Source organism: Dipodomys ordii, unplaced genomic scaffold, assembly GCF_000151885.1.
Source record: "Dipodomys ordii isolate 6190 unplaced genomic scaffold, Dord_2.0 Scaffold19, whole genome shotgun sequence".
Lineage (NCBI taxonomy): Eukaryota > Metazoa > Chordata > Mammalia > Rodentia > Heteromyidae > Dipodomys > Dipodomys ordii.
The window spans coordinates 12142285-12158957 of record NW_012267235.1 but is presented as its reverse complement, the minus strand read 5'-3'; the positions used below and the strand labels follow the sequence as shown (position 1 = coordinate 12158957).

General features: G+C 48.1%; 1 protein-coding gene across 1 annotated transcript; it reads left to right on the top strand.

Annotated features, from left to right (window-relative positions):
* The first annotated feature begins 4457 nt into the window (after window positions 1–4457).
* Window positions 4458–16593, top strand: Acap1 (ArfGAP with coiled-coil, ankyrin repeat and PH domains 1). The gene is made up of 20 exons (XM_013013395.1): window positions 4458–4573; window positions 4752–4805; window positions 4901–4959; window positions 5192–5375; window positions 5515–5559; window positions 5689–5784; window positions 5865–5939; window positions 6018–6127; window positions 10469–10520; window positions 10610–10710; window positions 11977–12100; window positions 12184–12395; window positions 12901–12970; window positions 13127–13221; window positions 13310–13476; window positions 13943–14115; window positions 15307–15416; window positions 15493–15603; window positions 15907–15956; window positions 16448–16593. Exons 1-20 carry the CDS (start codon window positions 4565–4567, stop codon window positions 16546–16548), a joined length of 1998 nt encoding a protein of 665 aa, XP_012868849.1. The 5' UTR covers window positions 4458–4564; the 3' UTR covers window positions 16549–16593.
* Window positions 16594–16673: the final 80 nt, after the last annotated feature.

Sequence of the window (16673 nt, the reverse complement as noted above, 5' to 3'; positions counted from 1 at the left end):
CCGGACCCCCCCCAAAAAAAAAAAAAAAGTATTTACCTTTATATACTCTACTAGGTATTTCTCTCTCTCTCTTTCTGGCTTGCTTTCTTTCTAAAATTTTTTTGTGTGTGCTGGTCCTGGGCCTTGAACTCGGGGCCTAGGCACTATTCCTCAACTTTTTTGCTCAAGGCTAGTGCTTTACCACTTGAGTCACTGCTCTACTTCCAGCTTTTGGGTGGGTAATTGTAGATAGGAATCTTGCAGACTTTCTTGCCCAGGCTGGCTTCCGGATCCTCAGATCTCAGCCTCCTGAGTAGCTAGTATTACAGATTGGCACCCAGCTTCTTTTTTTCTTTTTTTCCAGTCTGGGGCTTGAACTCAGGGCCTCCAGTTTTCATTCAGCTTTTTTACTCACAGCTGGCTCCACCACTTGAGGCATACCTCTACTTCAGCATTTTGCTGGTCTGGTTAGAGATAGAGAATTGAAGACATTTTTGCTCTGACTGTGTTTTTTTTTATTTGGTTTTGGTTTTGAAGCTTGGATCTCCAAGTCTAGCTTCTGAAGTAGCTTGGATTACCAGTACCAGCTTCTATTAGTTTCCTTCCATCCTTCCTTCTCTTTTTTTTTTCCTTGTCAGTTGTGGGGCCTGGGCACTGTCCCTGAGCCTCAAATATAGTGCTCTATCACTTTGAGCCACAGTGCCACTTCTGGTTTTCTGGTGGTTAATTGGAGATAAAAGTCTGACAAGCCAGGCATCAGTGGCTCACGCCTGTAATCCTAGCTACTCAGGAGGCTGAGATCTGAGGATCAAGGCCCATGACTGAAAAAAAAAAAAAAGTCTCACAGACTTTCCTGCCCAGGCTGCCTTTGAACCACAATCCTCAAATCTCAGCCTCCTGAGTAGCTAGGATTACAGGCGTGAGCCACTGGCACCTGATAGATTTTTTTTTTAGGCTATCAGAAACCTAGTGGCATAAAATATTACACGTTTTCTAGTTCCTATGGACCAAGAGACCGGGCATATCTTAGCTGTTGTTATGCTCAGCATCTCCAAGACTTCAGTCAAGGTCGTGGCTGAAGTTCTAGTCTCACCAAAAGCTCAAGATTTTGTTCTGAGCTCATGTGATTGTTGGTAAAATTCAGTTCTTTTATATTGTAAAATTGAGGCCCTCATTTCTTTTTCTTTTCTTTTTTCCCCCTCTTTTCTTTCTTTCTTTTTTTTTTTTTTTGCCAATCCTAGGGCTTGTACTCAGGGCCTGGGCACTGTCCCTGAGCTGCTTTTGTTCAAGGCTAGCACTCTACCCCTTCAGCCACAGCGCCACTTCCAGCTTATTCTGTGTATGTGGTACTGAGGAATTGAACCCAGGACTTCATTCATGCTAGACAACAAGTCTGCCACTAAGCCACATTCCCAGCTCCCGAGGCCCTCATTTCTTTGAGGCCACATATAGTTTGGTCCCCTCCATAGTCATGTCACATTATAGCTTGCTATTGCTATGCTGCACCCTCTAGGAGGAAAGTTTGTCTTGTGTGTGCTGGCAAGGTGCTGACAGGTACTGGAAGGCAATCCTAGGAGTGTCAGCCATCATCACCTTTGCAACACAGTGTGCCCTCATCATGGGACTGATTGTCATCCTGTTGCCTTTGCTTTTAGTTTGAAGCAAATCACAATTCTTGCTACACCCAAGGATAGGATTATGCAGATGTGTATCATTGGGGTGTGTCTACCACACTTGCTTATTTGTTTCTTATATAGTCTCCCTTGCTAGAATGTGACTGGAGGCTCTTGTGTTTTGTTTTTGCATAATGCTTACAGCTAGCTATACCATAGCTTGAAAGCTAGTAGGTAACTGATTCATTTCTTTCTCTCCCTCTCTTTCTCTCCCTCCCTGTTTCTATTTTTTTGAGATGAAGTGGGGGTGGGGAGGTCATTTCATGTCTCCTTTTTGTGCCCAGGCTGGCCTTGAACTCCTGAGCTCAAACTTTTTCCTGCTTCAGTTTCTGAGTAGCTGAGACTACAGACATACTCCACTGTACTAAAAAAAAAAAAAAAAAATTTTTTTTTTTTTTGGTCAGTTGTGGGGCTGGAAATCTTGGCCTGGTTGCTGTCCCTGAGCTCTTCAGCTCAAAGCTAATACTCTATGATGAGCCACAGCATCACTTCCCATTTTCTGGTGGTTACTTGGAGATAAGTTTCACAAACTTTCCTGCCCAGGCTTTGAACCGCAATCCTCAGATCTCAGCCTTCTGAGTAGTTAGGATTATAGGCATGATCCACTGGGGGCTGGCTTTCAAATATATTTTTTAAAATTTTTATTTATTTATTTATTTTTGGTCGGTCGTGGGGCCTGAACTCTGGGCCTGGACGCTGTCCCTCAGCTCTTTAGCTCAAGGCTAGCACTCTACAACCCGAGCCACAGTGCCACTTCTGGCTTTCTTGCTCATGAGTGCTGAGGAATCGAACCCAGGGCCTCATGCATGCAAGGCAAGGACTTTACCACTGAGCCACCTTGCTAACCCTCAAATTTTTTTTTTTTTTTGGTTGGTCGTAGGGCCTGAACTCTGGGTCTGGGCACTATCCCTCAGCTCTTGAGCTAATGCTCTACCGTTTGAGCCACAGTACCACAGCACCACTTCTAGCTTTTTCTGCTTATGTGGTGCTGAGGAATCTAACCCAGGGCCTCATGCATGCAAGGCAAGCACTCTACCACTGAGCCACTTTCCCAGCCCCCCTCAAATTAAACCTTTAATTAAACCTTTTATTTTCACCAGGCACAGGTGGATCACAATCATAACCATAACTACTCAAGAGGCTAAGGTCTGAGAATCTCAATTTGGACCCAGCCTAGCCAGACAAATCTGTGAGACTCTTTATTTCTAGTTAATCAGTATAAAGCCAGAAGTGGAGGCATGGCTCAAGTGGTAGAGTGCCAGCCATGAGCAGGAAAGGCCAAGTGATAGCTTGAAGCCCCAAGTTCAACACACATAAAAACAAACAGCTGGGCACAGATGGCTCATACCTGTCATCCTAGCTCAAGAGGCTGAGATCTGAGGATCTCAAGTCAAAGCCAATCCAGGTATGAAGTCCAGGAGACTTTTATCTTCAGTTAACCAGTAAAAAGCTAGACATGGATCTCTGTGGCTCAAGTGGTAGAGCACTAGCCCTGAGCAAAAAATGTTCAGGGACAACAGCCAAGCTCTGAGTTCAAGCCTCAGGACCAGCACATCAAAACTAAACAAACAAAACCAAACTTTTATTTTTAATCATAGATTACAGGAATTATCAAGAGAGGGCTCATCACCCCAGCTTCCCTTAAAGGCAGATCTTATGCAACTTGGCTGCATTGCCAAAATCAGGAAATTAACATTGCTATAATGCACTTAACAATAAAGTCCAATTTTTTTTTGTTGTTGTTGCAGTCCTGGAGCTTATACTCGGCCTCAGTACTATCCCTGATCTTCTTTTATTCAAGGCTAACACTCTACCACTTGAGCCACAGTGCCACTTCTGGCTTTTTCTGTTTTTGTTTTTTTTCTTTTTTCTTTTTTTTTTTTTCTGGTCCTGGGGCTTGAACTCAGGGCCTGGGCACTGTCCCTGAGCTACTTTTGCTCAAGACTAGCACTCTACCACTTGGGCTACAGCATCACTTCCGGCTTTTTCTGTTTATGTGCTGCTGAGGAATGGAACCCAGGGCCTCATGCATGCAAGGCAGGCATGCATGCTACCACTGAACCACCTTCCCAACCCCTGGCCTTTTCTGCTTATATTGTTCTGAGGAATCAAACTGAGGGCTCATTCACTCTACTATTAAGCCACATTCCCAGCCCTCCACAGACTTTTATTATTTAAAGTTTTGCATCTTCTCCTTCTTCCTTCTTTTCCTCCCTCCTTCCTTTGCTCCTTCCTTTCCTCCATCCCTCCTTTCCTCCCTCCTTCTCTCTCTCCCACTTTCTTCCTCGCTTTCTCTCTCTTTCTTTTTTTCTTTCTTTCTTTCAGCTGACAGTGGCTTTGGAGACTGGGTAAGAAGAATGGGCAGGAATTTTACATCAAGGGCAACAGCGGCCAACAAGCAGAGCTCACAGAGCAGGTGTATTAGGGCTGGAAAAAAAAAACTAAACCTAGTGTGGGAAGGTGGCTTAGTGGTAGAGTGCTTTGCCTAGCACACATGAAGCCCTGGTTTTGATTCCTCAGCACCACAAAAGCAGAAAAAGTTGCAAGTGGCTTAAGTGGTAGGGTTGCTAGCCTTGAACAAAAGAAGCTCAGGGACAGTGCCCAGGGCCCTGAGTTCAAGCCCCAGGACTGGCAAAAAAAAAAAAGAAAAGAAAGTTAAATTTGGGTAGAGGGAAAGCAGGTGAAGCTGGAAAGGGGAAACATAGCCTTGGGCAAGGGGAAAAGAATTGGGGCATGGATGGCAGGTGTAGCTGTTCTGGGGGCTGATGGCACCATTCTCTGTTACTCTTGTTTTTTCATAGCTCCTCAAGCTGGGCACAGGCCTTCTGGAAAGTGGGCGGCATTACCTCGCTGCCAGCCGTGCCTTCATTGTTGGAATTTGTGATCTAGCTCGTTTGGGTCCACCAGAGCCCATGATGGCGGTATGTGGAGTCTGAACCTGGGTGAGCTGAGAAGAGATAGGATGAGGGGATGGTATTGTAGAAGAAAACCAGCAGGGCTGGGTCTGCTGGCATTTAGGACAGCCATAGCAGAAGTGTAGAATTGGGAGGCCTTGCTGTCCCACAACTAGTATTCTCTCTGTACCTCTTCTTCCCTCAGGAGTGTCTGGACAAATTCACTGTGAGCCTGAACCATAAGCTGGATAGCCACTCGGTGAGTAGGGGAAGGAAGGGGGGTGGGGGGGGGAAGAGATGGAGTATGGTTGTCTGTGGTCCTGATCCCCACCTGCCAACTTCTGCTCCCTTTAGGAACTTCTTGATGCTACTCAACACACTCTGCAGCAGCAAATCCAGACCCTGGTCAAGGAGTGAGATGGGAGGGAGTGGGGCCTTGTTTCCCAGAAACCAGCCCTCTAGCCCTTTATCACAGGGGCCCTCCTGATCGAAGGAGTTGTGAGGTTGGGGGGTTTCTAGTGGCTTAATTTCTATCCCTCCCTCCTAAGGACTCCCTTGGATTTCTGACTGCATACTGGTGGGCCTTATCTTGGGGAATGCTCTGCTGGGAGCTGGTATGATTTTGTGTTGTTTTCCCCTTCCCAGAGGCCTTCGGGACTTCCGAGAGGCTCGTCGGGATTTCTGGCGGGGGGCTGAAAGCCTGGAGGCTGCCCTTACCCATAATGCAGAGGTCCCCAGGCGCCGTGCCCAGGAGGCAGAAGAGGCTGGAGCTGCCCTGAGGACTGCTCGAGCTGGGTACCGGGGACGGGCATTGGATTATGCCCTTCAGGTGCTTGCCCCCAGCCTGTCCTTCCAGGGTGTGCCAGGGCCTCAGGTGTACTAATCTCAAGGCTGGTGAGTCCACTGGTATGCAGTGGTAGTGGGTACTATGATTTCAAGACTCATTTGAGATCTTTTGGGGCCTTCAGATCAATGTGATTGAAGACAAGAGGAAGTTTGACATCATGGAGTTTGTAAGTTCTGATGAAGGGTGTGTGTGTGGGGGGGAACAAGGTGGAAGGGAGCCTGCAGACCAAGAGGAGAAGGGGAGATGGAGAGAGAGGTCCTTCCTCTGCTCTGTGTCCTGCCCCTTTGTCCTCCAGGTGCTGCGTTTGGTGGAAGCTCAGGCTACCTATTTCCAGCAAGGCCATGAGGAGTTGAGCCAGCTGGCCCAGTATCGCAAGGAGTTAGGTGCCCAGGTAGGGCCCCATGGAATAGACAGATTGTTAGGCTTGAATGAGGGAAGCTTGAACATCTGAGATACCTCTTCTATGCCCAGTTGCACCAGCTGGTCTTGAACTCGGCACGAGAGAAAAGAGACATGGAACAGAGACATGTGTTGCTGAAACAGAAGGTGAGGTCTGGGTAACAGGCTTATGGCCATGATCTCTGCCCACCTCAGTTGCCTTTTGACCCTCCTGTGCCCCCACAGGAGCTAGGTGGGGAAGAACCAGAGCCAAGTCTAAAGGAGGGGCCCAATGGCCTAGTCATGGAAGGACATCTCTTCAAACGAGCAAGCAATGCATTTAAGACCTGGAGCAGGTAAGGAGAGGACACTCAAGTAAACTCACCAAATTTTGTTCTCTGGTACTAAAGGGTTGAAATCATGGCTTCATACTTTCCTAGCTTGGTGCTCTACTACTTGGGCCACACTCCCCGACCTTTTGTCTGTAAGGTGTGTGTGTGTGTGTATGTGTGTGTGTGCGTGCGTGCGTGCACGCGCGTGTGATGTACAGGGGTTTGAAATCAGGGACTGGGCATTGTCTCTCAGCTTGTTCCCTCAAGTCTGATACTCTACTACTTGTCACAACTCCTTTTCTGGCTTTTTGGTGGTCAGTTGAAGATACAAGTCTTGGGCGCTGGGAAGATGGCTTAGTGGTAGAGTGCTTGCCTCACACGCATGAGGCCCTGGGCTTGATTTCCTCAGCACCACATAAACAGAAAAAGCAGAAGTGGTGCTGTGGCACAAGTGGTAGAACGCTAGCCTTGAGCTGAAGAGCTGAGGGACAGCACCCAGGCCCAGAGTTCAAGCAAAAAATGAAAGAAAAAAAAGGAAGGAAGGAAGAAAAGGTAAAAGTCTCATGGACTTTCCTGCCTAGACTAACTTGATCTCAGATCTCAGCTTCCTGAGTAGTTAGGATTACATGTGAACCATTGGTACTTGGCTGGCTTCCTTCTTTCCTTCCTGCCCAGGCTGGCTTTGAACCACAATCCTCAGATCTCAGCCTCCTGAGTAGCTAGGATTACAGGTGTGAGCCACTGACACTCAGCTGACCTTATGCTTTTGCTTGTCCTTTTTGCTCATGCTGGTGCTTTACTACTTGAGCCACACCTGCAGCTCCGATTTTTGCTGGTTAATTAGAATTTGTCTGTATAGACTGGCTCTAAACTATGATCTCACTCAACCTTTTAAGTGTCCCAGGCTGGTATTGAACTCAAGAATCCTCTGACTATGAATCCTTAGTAGTTGGGGTTATAGGTATTTCCCACTATGTCTGGCATTAGTTTTCTGGGTAGTGATTTTAGTGTGCTAAGTACAGAAGAAGAAGGAGGAAGAGGAGGAGGAGGAGAAAGAGGAGGAGGAGGAGGAGGAGGAAGAGGAGGGGGAGGAAGAAAAAAAACAGACAAAAGCCCATTTCATAGGATATACATTCCATCAGCCAAAACAGACAATTTAAGCATAAGAAGTAAGTAGGTAGCCAGGTACTGGTGGCTCATGCCTGTAATCCTAGCTGAGATCTGAGGATGCAGTTCAAAGCCATCCCATGAAGGAAAAGTCCATGAGACTCTTTTTTTTTGTCAGTTGTGGGGCTTGAACTCTGGGCTTGGGTGCTGTCCCTCAGCAATTCAGCTCAAGGCGAGCACTCTACCACTTGAGCCACAGCACCACTTCTGGTTTCCTGGTGGTTAATTGGAAATAAGAGTCTCATGGACTTTCCTGCCCGGGCTGGCTTTGAACCACGATCCTCAGATCTCAGCCTTCTGAGTAGCTAGGATTACAGGCATGAGCCACTGGCGCCCGGCATCCATGAGACTCTTATCTCCAATTAACCACCAGAAAATAAGAAATGGCACTGTGGCTCATGGGATAGAGTGCTCACCTTGAGCTGAAAAGCTCAGGGACAATGCCCAGGCCCAGAATTCAAGCCCCATGACCAAAAAAAAAAAGTAAATAGGTTGTTATATTAGAAAGTAATACTACCTGGGCATTGGTGGCTCATGCCTGTAAATCCTAGCTAATCAGGAGGCTGAGATCTAAGGATCTCAGTGCAAAGCCAGCTTGGGCAGGAGTCCACGAGACTCTTATCTCCAATTAATTAAATAAAAAGCTGTAAGTAGCACTGTAGCTCAAATAGTAGAGTGCTAGCCTAGAGCAAAAAGAGCTTAGGGACAGCACCCAGACCCAGGGTTCAAGGCCTAGGACTGGAAAAATAATAATACTGCCACAGAAGGAAAAGAATACAGTAAAGAACATGGTGCACTGGATAGGTAGTGCAATTGTCTTTTTTTTTTTTCAGTGCTGAGGATCAAACTTAGGGCCTCAAACATTGCTAAGCAAAAGCTCTACCACTGGACCATTTCCCCAGCTTGGGGTGGGTCACAGTAGACCTTGTGAGAAGGTGACATTTTTTTCTTTTGTGCTTGGTACTAGGGACTAAACTCAGAGCCTAGGTACTGTTTCTTAGCTTTTTCACTCAAAGCTGCTGCTCTTATCTCTTGAGCCATAACTCATTTTTTTGGCTTTTTGATGGTTAGTTGGGAGATAAGAGTTTCATGGGCTTTGCTGCCTGGTCTGACTTAGGAGTATGATCCTCATATCTCAGCTTCCTGAGTAGCTAGGATTATAGATGTGAACCATGGTGCCTAGCAAGATGACTTTTTTTTTGGGGGGGGTGGGCAGTTGTGGGGCCTGAAGTCTGGGCCTGGGCACTGTCCCTCAGCTCTTCAGCTTAAGACTAGCGCTCTACCACTTGAGCCACAGTGCCACTTACGGCTTTTTTTGCTTATGTGGTGCTGAGGAATCGAACCCAGGGCCTCATGTATGCAAGGCAAGCACTGAGACACCTTCCCAGCCTGCAAGATGATTTTTGGGTCAAGTTGTTAAGGCTATTGGAGGAAGAATATTCTAAGTAGAAGGACCCAGGCCAAGGCCTCGAGACCTGGGCATTTGAAGAACAGTGACGAAGTGGGCCCTGGGCCTGGACAGAGTTGAAGGATGAGGAAGTAGGAGTTAATGTGGGTGTGAATTATTCTAGGTCCTTCTAGACTTTTGCCAAACTCTGGAGTCTAGAGATCCTAAAAATGAGGAGTACCTATAGGGTTTGGAGCAGGATGATGACATGCTCTGACATGGCTACGTCTTCTTCCAGAGGTACTACCAGCCCATGCTGTGCCTTTGTGCAGAGCATGGAGTTCTTTCCCCAAGATATAACCATTTGTCAAAATTATAGTAGTAGTTTCGTAAATTGTATGAGATTACAGTTGTAATCTCAGCACTCAGGAGATGGAGGTGGGAGGGTCATGAATTCAATGCCACCTTGGTCTAAATAGTGTAGCTTAGTGGTAGAGAGCTTGCTGGCATGCATGAAGCCCTGGGTTCAATTCCTCAGAACCATATACACAGAAAAAGCCAGAAGTGGCACTGTGTCTTAAGTAGTAGAGTGCTAGTCTTGAGCAAAAAGAAGCTCAGGAACAGTCCCCAGGCCCTGAGTTCAAGCCCCAGGACTGCCCCCCCGTAGGGGGGCAGGAAGCAGAGCTGGAGGTGTGTTGTTCAAGTGGTAGAACACCAGACTAGCAACTGCAAGCCCTTGAGTTCAAACACCATTATTTCCTCCACCAAAAATTAAAAAGAAAAAGGTTGTAGATTCAAATGCATTCATGACACACTCAGAAATGTTTACCAGCTATTTGAAACCCTTTAGCTCAGGCAAATAGGAAGTTATCAAGAACTTTTTTTTTTTTGGTCCAGTCATGGGGCCTGAACTCTGGGCCTGGGTGCTGTCCCTCAGCTCTTCAGCTCAAGGCTAGCGCTCTACCACTGAGCCACCTTCCCAGCCCAAGAACTTTTACAGGTACTAATAGCACTGGCCACAAGGGAAAACAATGGTAATGCTGAGCATTGGTGACTTATGCTTATTATCCCCAATCTTAGCTACTCAGGAGGCTGAGAGCTGAGGATCCAGTTTCTAAGCTAGCCAGGGCAGGAAAGTTCATGAGCCTCTTTGTTTGTTTGGCTTTTTTTTGCGGGGGGGGGGACTTGAACTCAGGGCTTGGGTGCTGTCCATGAGCAATTTTTCTCAAGGCTAACTCTCTACCACTTTGAGCCACAGCACCATTTCCTGATTTCTGGTGGTTAATTGGAGATAAGAGTCTCATGGACTTTCCCATCAGGGCTGGCTTTGAACCGACATTTTTAGATCTCAGCCTCTGGAGCAGCTAGGATTACAGGCGTGAGCCACCAGCACAGGCTCCAAGAGACTCTAATCTCTAATCAGCAAAAGCCAGAACTGGAGCTATTGCTCAAGTAATAGAGTGCCTTGGGCAAAACATCTAGGGACAGTACTCAGATTAAGTTCAAGCCCCAGTAGCTGCACGCACATAAACCCCTTCCCCAAAACTTATTAAAAAAGAATTTTACTGCCATCTGCTGGAATGCTTCTTATAAATATAATCCAATCTGGGTTACTCAAGGTGTGATGACAATTCTTTAGACATTTCAGTCTGTATAACTGTTCACCTTCTGTAGAATGTCTCCTGTGGGTGGTCAGTGCAAGTCTCCTCTCAGCAAGGTCCTTATGGGGGAAAGGTCACAGCCTCTCTTCTGTCCCTTCCTGAGCGTCATCCAGGGCTGTCCTCACCCATAACTGCTTTCACCTCCTCCAGACGCTGGTTCACCATTCAGAACAACCAACTGGTTTACCAGAAGAAGTACAAGGTGGGTAGGTCCTGGATGCCTGAGTTCCAGGGAAACTCAGCCCTTTCTTATGGCTGGACATCAGTTTCCTCATTACCTTCTTCTGCCAGGACCCTGTGACTGTAGTGGTGGATGATCTTCGACTCTGTACAGTGAAACACTGCCCAGACTCAGAAAGGCGTTTCTGCTTTGAGGTAGTTTCTACCAGCAAGTGAGTACAGTCCCCAGGGGTGACACTCTAATGTCTGTTTAGCTACCAGAAAGGCAGGGCGATCATGTAGTACCAGGCCTTGAGTCTGGATTGAGGGGCATTGGGGGGAGATAACAGTGATAAGGAGATATTTGGGAGAATGTTATCATTGAAGTGCACCAGGAGTTGGTGGCTCATATCTGTAATCCTAGCTACTAGGAGGCTGAGACCTGAGGATCATGGTTCAGAAGGCATCAAAGTCGTTGAGACTGTTATGTCCAATTATTCATCAAAAGGCTGGAACTGGAGAGTACTCACATGGTTCACATGGTAGAGTACTAGTCTTGAGCAAAAAAGCTCAAGGACCCAGGACCCACCCCTCCAGCCCCCCACATACATACAATTTTATTTTTTTTTTTTGCTGGTTGTAGGGCCTGAACTCTGGGCCTGGGCGCTGTCCCTCAGCTCTTCAGCTCAAGGCTAGCGCTCTACCACTTGAGCCACAGCACCACTTCCGGCTTTTTTTCTTTTTTGCTTATGTGGTGCTGAGGAATTGAACCCAGGGCCTCATGCATGCGAGTCAAGCACTCTACCACTGAGCCACCTTCCCAGCACATACAATTTTTTTTGACAGTCCTGGGGCCCTGGGCACTGTCTGTGAGCTTCTTTTTGCTCAAGGCTAGTACTCTACCACTTGAGCCACAGCGCTGTTTCTGGCTTTTTCTGTTTATGTGGTACTGAGGAATCAAACCCATGGCTTCATGCATGCTATTCAAGCATTCTACCGCTAAGCCACATTGCCGGCTCACACATACATTTTTAATAATATAATTTTGTTGTTAAGGTGTTGTACAGAGGGGTTACCATTTCACGATTCAGACAATGTGTACATTTCTCTTTTGGGTGATGTCACCCCTTTCTTCAGTTTCCCCCAGTTTCTCCCTCCAGTCCCTGCCCACAAACTGCATAATTAATTTTCCACCTAGTATATGTTGAATACCACGATTGCATTTGTTCACCTTCCTCCCTCCCTTTCTGTATCTCTCCTTTGCTCTCCCTAAAAAGCAGAAAAAGAAAACACATACATACACACACCACCACCACCTACAGAAACATGAATAACCCATGTTTTCATTTTTTGGATTTCATTTCTAAATCAGTACAATTCATACTAAATCCGTACAACTGGGCATAGTTGAATATCAGCTGATTCTTAGCCTGTCCATCCTGCCACTTGGCTCTTCAGGTCTCAGACCCAACCCTGTCACCTTCAACCCCCAACCCTAGGTCCTGCCTGCTCCAGGCTGACTCTGAGCGCCTTCTGCACCTGTGGATCAATGCTGTTCAGAGCAGCATTGCCTCAGCCTTCAGCCAGGCCCGCCTTGATGACAGCCCCAGAGGGCTAAGCCAGGTACCTTGATCTGTGGTGCGAAGCCAGCTAGCCCTGGGAGATGGGGGCCCCTTGGTCATCCTTTCTTCTCTGGTCTTCCTCAGGGCTCAGGACCCCTGGCCCTTGGCTACGCTGCCACACTGGGCTGTGGTGGGACAGTCCGGGGAAGGGAGCCTGGGGGAGTTGGGCATGTGGCAGCCCTGGTGCAGAGTGTGGACGGCAATGCCCAGTGCTGTGACTGCAGGGAGCCAGCCCCAGAGTGGGCCAGCATCAATCTTGGAGTCACCCTCTGCATTGAGTGCTCCGGAATCCACAGGTCATTTCCCTACAGTTCTGCTTCTCCTCGCTCTTGGGGTGTGACCCCCTGCCCATCCCACAGGCACTGTCCTCTGCTCTGCCCTGACTTCCTCCTACCTGATGGTTCTGTCACTTGTTCCCCGTGCTGGACCATGCCTGCAGGGGGCACAGGTGCAACCAGGTGGGCACAGCCCATCATAGTGTCTCCGTCTGGCCAGGTTTGGGGGCCTCCTAGAGAGATGTACTGGCTTGGTTTGGGGAAACATGTGTCAGGGCTTGCTGAGGGTGGAGGAGCCTCAGAAGAAGGGGTAGTGTGGCCTTGGCATAGATATAAGGCTCTTACCTTACCCCCAGTTGGTCTGGTGCAAGGAGAGAGGAGAATGGCATGGGAAGAATTAGGTAACTGGAGAGGATGAAACATAGATAAAGTAGAAGAAACTACCAGAACTCTGTCTCAAGTCTTTTCCAGAGTGACAGCAGTCTCCCAAGCCCTAGAGGCCATGATTCCCTCTCTGGCCCTCTAGGAGCCTTGGTGTTCACTTCTCCAAAGTCCGATCTCTGACCCTTGACTCCTGGGAGCCAGAACTAGTCAAGGTAACCTGGGGTATTGTAAAGACTGTGAAAACAAAGAATTGGGGAGCCCTGAAAGGTCCAGACATCTAATCATGTAGTGTCTTTCTTCCTCTCCATTTTCCTCTGTCTGTCTGTCTGTCTCCTCCATTCCCTGCCCCCTGCCTGGGCCCCCTGAAGCTTATGTGTGAGTTGGGAAATGTTGTCATCAACCAGATCTATGAGGCCCGTGTGGTGGCCATGGCAGTGAAGAAGCCAGGACCCACCTGCTCCCGGTGAGGCTGGAGTGCAGGTGCCAAGGGCTCCCCTCCATGTGGACAGGAGATGGGGAAAAAAGAATGCTCCCTTTTTCTTCCCCAACAGGCAGGAGAAGGAGGCCTGGATTCATGCTAAATATGTAGAGAAGAAGTTTCTGACCAAGCTTCCTGAGATCCGAGGGCGAAGGGGTGGCAGAGGACCCCCAAGAGGGCATCCTCCTGTGCCCCGAAAGCCTGGTATCAAGCCCCGGCCAGGGAATGTATCTAAGCCAGGTATAGAGTTGGTTAGACATTTGCTGAATGTCTTCTATGTGCCAGGCCCTATAGGGGGCCACTGGGGTCTTATAATGGGATGCAGCACTAAATACAGGGAGGAATATGGGGCAGGGGTGGCTACATAAGAGACATCTACAGCAGGAGAAGAGGCAGGAGACTGGGATTTCCAAGACATTGGGAAGAAGGGTGGGAGCTGAGTCTGTCAGTCAGCTCACCTATGACACCTAGCCAGTTGGGGTAGTTGGACAGGATGAGGTTGGTGATGCTGGCTAAACCCTACTCCTCCCTCCCCACAAACCTACACACACTTACATGTAATCACACCCATGTCACCATAATCTTGACTCACAAAGGCCTCCCACAATTTAGAAGTGACCTGTCTCGTTGCAACATCGGGGGACTGCTGAAGGTTTTCTCTGCAGACTCAGCACTGATTTCCCCTAACAAAACTCACTCCTAACAGAGACTCCCTCTGATGACCTGGGAAGTCTGCACCCTGGGGCCTTGCTGTTCCGATCTGCTGGGCATCCTTCATCCCTTCCCACCATGGCTGATGCCCTTGCCCATGGAGCTGATGTCAACTGGGTCAATGGGGGTCAGGAGAATGCCACACCACTGATCCGTGCCACGGCTGCTGTGAGAGCCATGCTGACCTCTCTGCCCTACCTTACCTGAAAGTTCCTATAATCCCCACCCCATAGGGAGAAAAAAGCAATACAGATTGGTTGCTAAGAGTATGATTTAGAAGCAGAGAACCTAAATTTGAATTCAGGCCATTTATAGGTGACTTTGAACAAGTTAACAATCTTTTTGCCTCAGTCTCCAAATCTGTAAAATACAGATAGCATAACTAATAAGAAGTCTAATCTGATAAAATGATGCTATGACTTCAATTACCTGAGACTATGAATATGTACTGTAAATATATGTACTATGAGCTGGGAATGTGGCTTAGTGGTAGTGTGGTTGCCTAGCATGCCTGAAGACCTGGGTTCCTGGAAGTGGTGTTCTGGCTCAAGTGGTAGAGTGCTAGCCTTGAGCAAAAGACGCTCAGGAACAGTGCTTAGGCCCTGAGTTCAAGCCCTAGAACTGACTATATATATATATATATATATATATATATATATATATAAAGTGTCAGAGCTAGCCAGATTACTGCTCGTAATCCTAGCTACTCAGGAGGCTGAGATCTGAAGATCATTGTTTGAAGCCAGCCTGGACAAGAAGGTCTATCACATTCTTATCTCCAATTAACTAGCAAAATGCTGAATGTGGAGCTAGGGCTCAAGAGGTAGAGTGCCAGCCTTGAGGGAAAAAAGCTGAGCTCAACCCCAGTACTAGCCAAAGAAAAAAAAAAGTAGAAATGGAGTTGTACTGTGGCTCAAGTGGTGTAGAGTACTAGTCTTGAGCAAAAACACTCAGGGATGGTACCCAGGTCATGAGTCCCAAGGCTGGCGCGCACACACACACACACACACACACACACACACACACAGAGGCAGAGTTAAGCCTAGTTACCATACCCCTAAAACATCTGGAAATTCACTTGTAAAGATGCTCTTTGTTGGGCTGGGAAGGTGGCTCAATGGTAGAGTGCTTGCCTTGCATGCATGAGGCCCTGGGTTCCATTCCTCAGCACTACATAAGCAGAAAAAACCAGAAGTGGCGCTGTGGCTCAAGTGGTAGAGCATTAGCCTTGAGCTGAAGAGCTGAGGGACAGCACCCAGGCCCAGAGTTCAGGCCCCACAACCACCCAAAAAAAGAAAGAAAGAAAGAAAGAAAGGAAGGAAGGAAGAAAAGATGTTCTTTGTTGACTCCTCCATGCAGAATTCTCTTCTGGCCTGTGAGTTTCTCCTCCAGAATGGAGCAAATGTGAACCAAGCAGACAGTGCCGGCCGTGGACCACTCCACCATGCAACCATTCTAGGCCACACTGGGTAGGACCAGCTGGTTGATAGCTGTGGGGAGAGTAGTTGAAATGGGGACAGGACTGAATTTGGCTGTTCTCTCCAGGCTTGCCTGCCTATTCCTGAAACGGGGTGCCGATTTGGGGGCTCAGGACTCTGAGGGCAGGGATGCTCTCACCATCGCCATGGAAACAGCCAACGCTGACATCGTCACTCTGTAAGAAAGCCTGAAGGCTGGGGCTACAGTTTGGACAGTCTATCCATTAGGGTGGGGCTAATGCCAGGACCCAAACTTGGCATTAGGATCCAGGGACAGGTGTGGCTAGCCAAAAGAAAGGCAGTTCCCTGCGTGGATAGTGGGCATGGAGTGGGAAGGTGAGCTCACCCACTGACAGTTGCTGACTGGCATCTTTTAAGATACTGATGAGACAGATGAATGAAACACAATTCGGGTGAACCGATGGGGAGTTGGGGAGAAGGGAAACTAACATCATTTATTTTGTAATTCCCACCCCTTCAGGCTACGATTGGCAAAGATGAGGGAGGCTGAGGCAGCTCAGGGCCAGGGAGGTAAAGTATTCACCCACACACATAGTCCAGGCCCAGCAGGAATTCTTGTATTTGGCCCTTGCTTATCTGTCCCCCTGGTGTCCAGTTGCCTTAATGCCATTGTTTATTCAACAAATATGTATTGGTCTGGACGCCGGTGGCTCACGCCTAGCCACTCAAGAGGCTGACCTGTGAGGCACGAAAGTCCCTGAGACTCTTTTCTCCAATTAACCACCAGAAAACCGGAAATGGAGCTATGGCTCAAATTGGTAGAGGGTTAGCCTTGCTTGAAAGGGCTCCGGGACAGTGCCCAGGCCCTGAGTTCAAGACCCCCCCCCCAACAACAACAAAACATACCAATACCAAACAAACAAAAAAATAAATATGTATTAGGCCCAGCAGACACACTAGGCCCTCAAAACAAAGAACAGAGCTGCGCTCCACCCACGCTCACTCCCGCCTTTGCTAACTGGGGTGGAGCTATGTGGCTCCCCAAACTTCCTTCCTTTTAGGAGATGAGACTTATCTTGATATCTTCCGAGACTTCTCCCTCATGGCTTCAGACGACCCAGAAAAGCTGAGCCGTCGGAGTCACGACCTCTACACGCTCTGATCGCGAGCTTGTCCTCCCCCTCCCCCCCCCCGTCCCGCCCAGCCCCCCCCCTGACCTTTTCGGCCACTAAAGCCTCTATGCTTTGCTTTTCCCTTTGTAATTCATTGATTGGGCGCCACGCTGGG